The 10508-nt window shown below is 41.4% G+C and overlaps 1 protein-coding gene across 1 annotated transcript in view; it reads left to right on the top strand.

Moving 5' to 3' along the window:
- The window catches only part of FFAR4 (free fatty acid receptor 4), a 23082-nt gene extending 12805 nt beyond the window's left edge, over positions 1–10277 (top strand). Inside the window, exons 2-3 of the mRNA XM_070752371.1 lie at positions 6115–6243; positions 9647–10277. Of these exons, the coding sequence (XP_070608472.1) occupies positions 6115–6243; positions 9647–10054 (537 nt within the window). The 3' untranslated portion in view covers positions 10055–10277. The remainder of the gene's footprint in view (positions 1–6114; positions 6244–9646) is intronic.
- The last annotated feature ends 231 nt before the right edge of the window (positions 10278–10508 follow it).

Here is a 10508-nt window from a genome sequence, read left to right as displayed (position 1 = left end):
AGTTAAGGAATGATTCAAGTCATAAATGTCTTTCATCATGATAATGCAGCGGTGAAATCCAAATATTTTTACTACCAGTTCGTGGGCGTGGCTTGGAGGGTGTGATGTGACTTGGTGGGCAGGTAGGTGAAGGATACTGCATAATCTCCATTCCTTCTCTACTTCTGGGGGAAGGATATTACAGATTCTCCATTCCCTCCCCACTCTGGGGCCAGCCAAACTACTCAAAATTTCCACCAACAGTTCTTCAGAATCTGTCAGAACCTGCTGGGTTTCACCCCTGTCATAATGGGGTAATGATCTTTGAGCAACTACAGCAAATGAAGGCAAGATCTATGACAGAAAGATGTGTGACACTTTGGGGAGATTCTCCACAGCGAACAAATCCTCTCCGTCTGTTTTTTGTTCAGATCCAAGCAAAATATGACATATTGGCCAAAAAAGTAAAATAAATGTGGCATTTCAAATTGGAGAGATCAGCTTTGTCACCCCAAAGTATGACTGACGTTAGCTGCCTATTACCAGGTTCACGGAGTACTTACAGCCCTAGAGTACATAGTGTAGGCGTATCAAAGAGATTGTGTAGGCTTTGATTTAGGATTTTGCGTTATGCAAGGTATCTTGATCATCTTGCAATGAGTGAGCAAACAAAACGATGAAGAAGAAATTGTCTCTTTGACTTAATAATTGTGGTAAAGAATAAAACTGGAGGAAAGTTGAATGCCTTGTCTAGAGCAAGATTTGGAAAGATCCATAAAGATCACGGATAAGCATTTCCTCAGGAAAAGTAGGATTGAGGTAGACATCCTTCAAACTCTAAATCTCACAGTTTTAAAGTTGCTGGAACTCTCACCCACCAGATTGTTAAACAGGCTCAAATAAAATGGCCCGTGAGTTGAGCTTGATTTTTGGGGACTCCAAGGCAGTGGTGAAATCCAAATTTTTTTACTTACTGTTCTGTGGGAGTAGCTTGGTGGCCGTGGTGTGGTTTGGTGGCCATGGCAGAGGATGGATACTGCAAAATCCCCATTCCCTTCCCACTCTGGGGCCAGCCAGAGGTGGTTTTTGCTGGTTCTCCAAGCTACTCAAAATTTCCGCCTACCGGTTCTCCAGAACCTGTCAGAACCTGCTGGATTTCAGCCCTGCTCCAAGGAGACCACCTCACAGTTTTTCTGGCAACAGCCCGGAAATGATTTGTCATTTCTTTCTTCTAGGGTTTGTTTATAGACCTGGGGTTTGCCTGCAGTTCTGCAATTTCTTGGTGATCCCCCATTCAGGACCTGTCTTGATTGGTTGATTGTGATCATCTCTCACTCAGCTTTGCATATCGGCTAAAGGCCAATCAGAAGCAAATAGTTTCTCCGGACACACTATTCTTCCTTTAAAACACATGAAATGTCATCTCCAGGTGTTCAAAGATGGCCACCTTAGCTGGGTCCTGGGAGGGGTGGACTTTAACAAATTAAGTTTTAGAAGCAGAATAAAAATTTATTAAAGGTCCTTAAATATTTCAGCATGCAGAAATATACCAAGATGTAAATAGGGACTGTTTTCTGTTTTATAGAATATATGTTCCCCTATAACTCTTATATTTTTAGATCTGATTAAAAAATAAAAGCAATTCTAATTTTTCAGGTCCATTTCTTGATTTTATGTTGGGTTAAAGATGAAAATGTTCATGAATCCAAACCACCTTTGCTAGATAAATTCTCCAAAGACCACGGAGAGGAATAAGGGCACAATATGATAAAACTATCTTATAGCACAATATCAGGTAAAAGGTAGAACCAGGGGCAATACCTTTCTCAAATCCCTACTTTGCTTTGATTACGCTTAATAAAAGTAGGGCTATTGGTTCAGGACTGATTCTAGATGACCAATAGATGGCACCAGAGTCAGAATTTTTAGGATTTTCTGTGTCTCTTTGCTGACATCTAGGGCTCATCTACATTTTTGCAGTCTAAATCTAGGAAGCTTAAGATACTGTTGTGTGCGGCAGATACAATCCTCATGGGTAGTTACACTTCTATAGCCAATTAAGCCAACCACGGGCTACTTATTAATCCCAGTTTTTTTATTTCTGGGTCTCAAACAAGACTGGATTTACAAAACAAGGAAAGTCATGATGTTCAGATCTGGTTTGTAAACTATGCGATGAATGAGGAACCCAGATTTAGGTAGTACAGATAACCCTCAACTTGCACCCATTTGTTTAGCTACAGTTACAAAACAATGAAAATAGTTATTAAAATCACCCAGGGAAGGGTTTAGGAGGAAAAAGAGGAAGTAGAAAGAAAGAGGAGAAGGGAAGGAGGAGAAGGAAGGAGGAAGGGGGAGAGAAGGAGGAAGAAGATAGCTAGAGGAGATGGGAATCGAGAGAGGGGAGTGTGGAAAAAAAGAAACTGATTAATAATAGCAAGGCTAGGTATAAAAATAGGTTACTGAATTTTGATTGATTGGGAAATGTGCATGCTATTGACATATTTGTCGGCCAGACAATGTCATCTGGCGGGACCTAGGGGAAGAGCCTTCTCTGTGGCGGCCCAGTCCTCTGGAACGAACTCCCTCCGGAGATACTTACGTACCGCCCCCTTCCTCCTGGTCTTTCGAAAAGCTCTGAAGACCCACGTCTGCTGGCGGGCAATGGGGCCGTGAGCGCTGAGATTGTCACCAGCCAATACTATGAATGATTGAATCTCATGAGTGTGTATGTCTGTATATGGGGTTTTAACACTTTTAGTAATCTATATTAGTCTTTTAAAGTAAATTAGATATCTTTTATGTATTGTGGTATTTATGATATTGTACACCGTCCTGAGCCGCTATGAGAAGGACGGCATAGAAATCTAATTAATTAATTAATCAATCAATCAATCAATCAATTAATTAATTAGATTAATATTCTTAAGGTATAATATGTATTGATGCATATGGAAGCTCTGGAGAAAAAATAAAAATAAAATATTTTTAAAAAGTGACTTATGACTAGTCCTTGCAAGTATAACGGCAGCAGACATGATCAAAATTTGAACACTTGGCAACCCACATCTATTTACAACCGTTGCAACATCCCAGGGTTATGTGATTGCCATTTGTAACCTTCCCAGCTTCCAATGAGGAAAGCCGAATTCACCTGAACAATCTCATGATTCACTTAAAAGCTGCAAGTAGTTCGCTTCACAACCGTAACTTTGGTCATAACATTGGACATGACAAATCTAACAACTGCCTTGCTTAGCAACAGAAATTCTGCTCCCAATTGTGACTGTAAGTCGAGGATTTCCTGTAGGGGGATAGAATAGAATTCTTGACTGGACACATAAGGAATTTGTCTTGAGTGCATATGCTCTCAGTGTACATAAAAGAAAAGATACATTTGTCAAGAATCATGAGGTGCAACACTTAATGATTGTCATAGCAGATGGTCTCGTAAGCATGAAATCCATTGAGAATCGCAGCGAATTATAGAAAATAAAGAAACCACTAGAGAGCATTTCTCCGAGGCAGCCTTTGTTGGCGCCATCTTGGATCTAGAGATATGGTCTTGATTCATGACTAGTTTTCACTGGCTAGAGCAGTGTTTCTCAATTTTTTCCCCCCAAGAAGAAGTAAACATTTTGTGCCCCCCCAACGCTCCACAGGGGCAATTGTTTGCAATATTCAGCACGTTTTCATTGAAAAAACTCAAGCGGCTTATCAGCGTGATTGGAGTGTAATGTGTTTAAGTGGCAATTTCATTTATTTGGTTTCATGCTGTCCACTGCCAACATTTTTAGATACATGAAGCCAAGCACTACATACATTTCATCATATTTCCTCATCTTAGCTTTTGGGAGACTTACATTTGTCTCATTATCCCTGTCTCTCTCCTCCTTTCTTTTCATCCCTGTTAAATATTTTTCCATGCTATCTATTAAGGGTTTGCATTTTATATCTCCTTCTCTGTGCTGTGTGCTATTGTTTGGTGCAAACAAACCCCTATTCCCTGCAGCAAAAAAACACATCCCCCAGGATCATGTGCCCTGCCTGGCATCACTATGCGCCCACCCAGGAGGGTCTGCCCCACTATTTGAGAAACACTGGGCTAAAGGAACCCGTCCAATAGAAGTGGCCTTTAACTTTTTGATCTTGAAATAGGCTTCTCTGAAACGTTGGGTTGCCTTACTCATGAATGCTGCCACTGCTAGTGATCCTATAGATCAGAGGTCCCAGCCCCCGGTCCATGGACCCGCACCAGTCCACGGCATGCCAGAAACTGGACTGTGAAACAAGTGAAGCACCATTTGCGGGATGCAGGCAGCACATGAACTATGTCCCTTCTGGTCTGCAGAAAAATATTTCCCCACAGGTCCCTGATGCCCAAAAGGTTGAGGGCCATTGCTGTAGATGTTACTGAATCACAAACCCAACAGCTCTTCATCATTTGCTTAACTGTCTGGCATTTCTCGGAGTTGTAATTCAGCAGTAATTTTAACTACACTTTCTTTAAAAAAAGCTCTCCCTTCTGTTTTCAATTATGGCAATTAAAATAGCAATAGCATTTAGACTTCTATACCACTTCATAGTGCTTTTACAGCCCTCTCTAAGTGGTTTACAGAATGAGCATATTGCCCCCAACAATCTGGATTCTCATTTTACTCACCTCCGAAGGCTGAAGGCTGAGTTAACCTTGAACCGGTGGTGAGATTTGAACCACTGGACTACAACTAGCAGTTAGCTGAAGTAGCCTGCAGTGTTGCACTCTAACAACTGTGCTACCCCGGCTCATTTATAAAATATACAGGTGTGTTATGATGAATATATAATTTAGATGTTATAAAAATCTTTGCTTTCCTGTGCTTGAGCAATATTCCCGCTTGTTATATCATATCCAGCATGCAAAAATGAAATGAGAAATCATTCAGTGGCAACCAAGAGTTAGAGCAGGGGTCTGCAACCCCCAACCACCCATTACTAGGCCATATCATGGCTGGAACCGGGCTGTGCAAGGAGCTGGCTGGCGTACATCTACGGTTCAGCGCGCATTCAACTCAATTTTTGCGAGTGACAGAGTGGTCTGCATATGCACAGCTCGACTTGTACGATCGGTGGGCCGGCAAGCACACCCACAGCTTGACTTACATGAACAGCAGGTCAGTTCCCTCTCCCCCACTCCTGGGCCGTCAAGTTGTAAAGATCCCTGGGTTGAGTTTTCTGTTTCTCTTTGTCGCCACCAAATGGTCATTTTGATTTTTCCTGCCAGATACAGTAGCCTTGTTCTTTTGAAGATTTGATGGATTTTAACATGGAAACATAGAAGATTGATGGCAGAAAAAGACCTCATGGTGCATCTAGTCTGCCCTTATACTATTTCCTGTATTTTATCTTAGGATGGATATATGTTTATCCCAGGCATGTTTAAATTCAGTTACTGTGGATTTACCAACCAGGTCTGCTGGAAGTTTGTTCCAAGCATCTACTACTCTTTCAGTAAAATAATATTTTCTCACGTTGCTTCTGATCTTTCCCCCAACTAATCTCAGATTGTGCCCCCTTGTTCTTGTGTTCACTTTCCTATTAAAAACACTTCCCTCCTGAACCTTAATTAACCCTTGAAAATATTTAAATGTTTTGATCATGTCCCCACTTTTCCTTCTGTCCTCCAGACTATACAGACTGTGTTCATGCAGTGATTCACTGGTGAGAAAAAAAACATAAAATGGGTCAGACTCACTTGACAAATTGCTCATTTAACAACATACATTTTGGGCTTAGTTGTGTGGTCGTAAATTGAGAGCTACCTCTAATCATCAGGGAATAAGTATGTATCACTTTCACTTCTAACCTGCAGCTGTTATTAACATGGCAGGATTGAGCTCATAGCTTCTAATGTTTGCCAAGCCATTCAGTTCCACTGATGCGATACTTTGGTTTAATTTTTCTTAGGAGCTGATACACCTTTATTTGGATACACACCACTATTTACTGTAATAAATAATAATGTAATCATTAGCTGTGTCTTGCTTGTATTTGGTGAGTGATTATTTCACACGGAAGAGTGAGATGGTTTTTTTCTGAAAGGCTATGTTGAAAATCCAATGAAGTGCTTACGTAGGTTTTGTTCTTTACTTACAGGAAGTGTATATCTGCACCTTGGTTTGGCCCAGCATTGCAGGAGAAATCGCTTGGGATGTCTCCTTTGCCACCGTGATCTTCCTTGTACCAGGATTGGTCATCGTAATTAGTTATTCAAAGATTTTACAGGTATTTCCCAGAATTTTGCTTTTTTTAAAGAAATACGATGCTAAGAGTTGCCAAATGTTTAAAACGCAGACTGTAATACAGTATTTCAATTAGAATTTCCTTTTTATAGACCACCAGAATATTATTAATATTGTTAATATTGTTAATGTTATTTATTGGACTTTTATGACGCCCCGAGTCCTCGGAGAGGGGCGGCATAAAAATCCAATAAATAAATATGCTGGATTTTCATTTTAGCAGACAACAAGAATATTCATAGAAGGTATTTAATAATGCAATAAGCAACACATAACTGATTTTTTAATATTCTTAATCATCTCATCTTAACGTTTATTGTTAAAACATAAGAACATAAGCTTTGACCTGCTAAATCAGACCCCATCTAAGCCTAATAACAGAATAACAAAGCTGGAAGGGACCTTGGAAATCTTCTGGTCCGATAGCCCCCAATCTTTTGGGCACCAGGGATCGGCTCCAGAGATGGGTTCCTCCAAGTTCGGACCAGTTCTACCGGTAACATTGGCGGTCTGGGTCACTGGAACCTGCAGAGACCCAGGTCTGCTACGCCCCTGAGCTGTTTCTCTTGGTGGTGCCATAGGCACCACTGTCTTGTTTTTTGCTTCTGTGCATGTGCAGAAGGTTTTTTATAGTGCTGCACATGCGCAGAAAGTCATTTCCAGGAAGTGAGTGTACAAAACGTGCACTTCGGTCGCGATGTGAACTGGTGGGGAAGGTAGGTAGAACCCAGTCCTGATCAGTTCCACGGAGAGAGGTTTTTCTTTTGGATGTGGTTTGTGTTCTGGCTATATGGGTTCCGCTTGTTTGCAGAGCCCAATTCTGGCATGCAATGGACTGGAATTTGGGGATTCAGGCATTGAATTATGGGTGTGGGCACTCACGCATGCATGATAGAGCGCAAACACGCTCTTTCAGCACCCAAGGAAAAAAAGGTTTGCCGTCACGGCCCTATACCATTTCAGACAAATGGCTGTCCAAAATGTTCCATGGTTGGAGCAGCCACAACCTCTGGATTCAAGTCATTCCACTGATGAATTGTTCTGTCAGGAAATAAGTCTAAGAATCTGTTCTCATGGTGGCCAACCAATTCCTCAAGAAGGTCTATTAGTCTCCCAGCAGATGGTCACGTTGCCGCCAAGGCTAATAACCATTGATCCTCCCGACTTTGTGAATCATCACAACTCTTTTCTGAAGCCAGTGAAGTTGGCCCCCCACTGCACCTCTCAGCCTAGCAAATTCAAAAGTAATAAATGGGAGTGACATTTATTTATTCAACTTATGCTAGAAAGCTTATTGCAACTAAAAGTACAGCATACATTTAAAACTACAATGTAAAAACCCACCCCCACAATGCATGAGCTTATAGTATAGCCGCCCCGAGTCTGCAGAGTGGGGCGGCATACAAATCTAATAAATCATCATCATCATCATCAATATATCAGAATGGAGAGAACATTAGCTAAGTGTTCAGCTTCTACCTCAAAGCTGAGACAGCAGGAGTTAGGTGTGGTTTGAACAATAAAGGAATTGGAAGTAGGAAGTCAATTTCAAAATGAAGCTGCTCAATCTGTGTTTGTAAATCTAGGTAGAATTATGAGTAGGCAGGAAATCTTTTAACCCATGGTTGGATTCCAAGCCGGATCTGGGTGGCAAAAATCAGACAGCTGGCAGATGGCAGCAAAGGGATATAGAAAACACTCAGATCAAACGTTAAGACAATCATAGACCAAAGCAATAGAAAAGCATTTGTTCTCTGCTTACTGATTTCTGAAATCCCGGATCTGGTGCCCAACATTTGGGTTTTAAAGGGCATAATATACATCTTAAATTAAGTCCAAACCAGGCTGCTAATCACTGCAGCTGACTTAATCATTGCTATATGCCTGATCTCTGACATCCAGTTAAGACTGTTGATGCTCCCAACCAGGGCTGGGCTGCTGGGGGTTCACAGGGATTTGGGAAAACCTCTAGCTAAGATTCTCTGTGCAGTTTGGAGAACCCCCAAATCCCACTCCTGGCTGGCCCCACCCATCCCTCCCCACGCGACCCATTTTGGATTCAGGTAAGTGCAGGATGTGTGCGGAACAGTAGCGGGTTGCTACCGGAACGGTAAAGAACGCTGCACTAGTAGCAAAAATTGAGCTCTGCGCGCAGCTTTGGGTGTCTTCCGTGTGCATGCACACATGTCCCAGTGACATTTTGCTTCTGTGCATGAGCAGGAAGCGAAATCTTGTGAGGGAACACATGCTTGCGAGAGATTTCAGCCAGTTTTTGCTTCTGTGCATGTGTGGAAGCAAAAAAAATTGCTGAAATTTCTCTTGCACGCGCGTCCTCTCATGAGATTTTGCTTCCTACAAATGCGCAGAAGCAGAATCTCACTGGGATGCACACACATGCACAGAAGACTCCTGAAGCTGCCTGTGCAGCACTCCAGTAGCGGCAGTAGGAGGAACCACCTGTGCGCACACCTGCATGTCCGGGCGTGATTTCGCTCCCTGCCCAGGTGCAGTAGCAGAATTGCACTGGACTCTGCCGGCAGTCAGAGCCACGAGAGCGAGCACAGGTCACCCTTCCACCTTGGCAGCCCACTTCTGGACAGAGGCTACCTTCCCATCAATTATAGTGAAAAATAACATCTACTGGTACTTCAGTCAGTTTCCATCCTCCTTGTCCCACATTTTGGGCCTTTCCTGGACTTTCCCCTTTTTCCAGCTTCAGCTCACCTCAAGAAAGTTCTGTGAACTTGCAGGCAGTCTGGAAAAATACACATAGTCCTCAAGTTATGTCCACAATTGAGCCCAAAATTTATGTTGCTTAGTGTGACCTTCGTTAAGTGAGTTTTGCCTCATTTTACAACTTTTCTTGCCACAGTTGTTTAAGTCAATTGCTGTGATTGTTAACTTAGTGGTTGTTAAGTGAATCTGGCTTCCCATAGACTTTGCTTGTCCAAAGGTCATAAAAGGTGATCACATGACCCCAGGACATTGCAACTGCCATTAATTTGAGTCAGTTGATCATGTGATACTGCAGCGGTCATAAGTGTGAAAAGTGGTCATAAGTGACTTTTTCTTCAGTGTTGTTATAAGTTTGAATGCCCACTAAATGAATTGTTGTAACAAACATAGATAGATAGATAGATAGATAGATAGATAGATAGATAGATAGATAGATAGATAGATAGATAGATAGATAGATAGATAGATAGATAGATATGTTACAACAGTTCATTTAGTGGGCATTCAAACCTATAACAGCACTGAAGAAAAAGGCCATATTATATATATATAAAGATTAAGAAATCCTAAACATGAATTTTTTGGAATCTTTCTAAGGAGAAGAAAGGTAATTCTTAACCACTTAACTTTACACTATGTTTATATTGCAGATTGCCAAGGCCTCAAGGAGACGGCTGAAGGTGGGCATGGCCTACTCTGAGAGGCACCACATTCGCATTTCCCAGCAAGATTTCAAATTATTTCGGACTCTGTTTCTCCTCATGATTTCCTTCTTTGTCATGTGGAGCCCCATCATCATCACCATTCTCCTCATTTTAGTACAGAAGTTCCAACCAGATGTGAACATTGCATCGTTCTTTTTCTTCTGGATAATGGTGTTTACCTTTTCCAATTCAATCGTCAATCCGGTTTTATACAACATAGTCCAATTTAGACATGGCTGGAGGCAAATCTTTTTCTGTTGCCAAAATCCCTTTGGGAAAAAAGAGAGCACAACGGACACGTCCATGAAGCAGCAGAATGGCAAACATTTCACAGTGTCTGTTATCACCAGATAACCGTGTGGAATTCCTTGTGAGAAGGTGGTCAACATTTTTAAGAACTGGAGTAAACAGTTGAGAAAACAATTTGTACAGACAGTTGTGGTTTCGTTTACCTTGGTAAGAAACATGGATGAATAAATCTGTGTTTATAGCAATAAACGTGCATTAAAACAGTTTAGCTGGGAACATCTGTATACTATACCATCCTAAACTAATTAAAGTAATGATTTCTTCAGGATCTTAAAATCTCCTTTTGTATATCTGTGACCTAACAACAAGTTCACATAGGACTATTTGTTTCATAAGAATGAGCATACATTGGGAAAAAAGGGGCCAACTACTGGGTGTTTTCACCACTTAAGTAAAACTATATACCACTGTTAACATGCCAACTTTTCTTATGAAATGTGTTTGTCATCCTTGACAACTTTAAATTGTAGGGATTACAACTCCCAGAATTCCCCAGTTG

Source organism: Erythrolamprus reginae, chromosome 5 (assembly GCF_031021105.1).
Source record: "Erythrolamprus reginae isolate rEryReg1 chromosome 5, rEryReg1.hap1, whole genome shotgun sequence".
In the NCBI taxonomy this organism is placed as follows: domain Eukaryota; kingdom Metazoa; phylum Chordata; class Lepidosauria; order Squamata; family Dipsadidae; genus Erythrolamprus; species Erythrolamprus reginae.
This window is presented reverse-complemented; position numbering and strand designations above follow the sequence as displayed.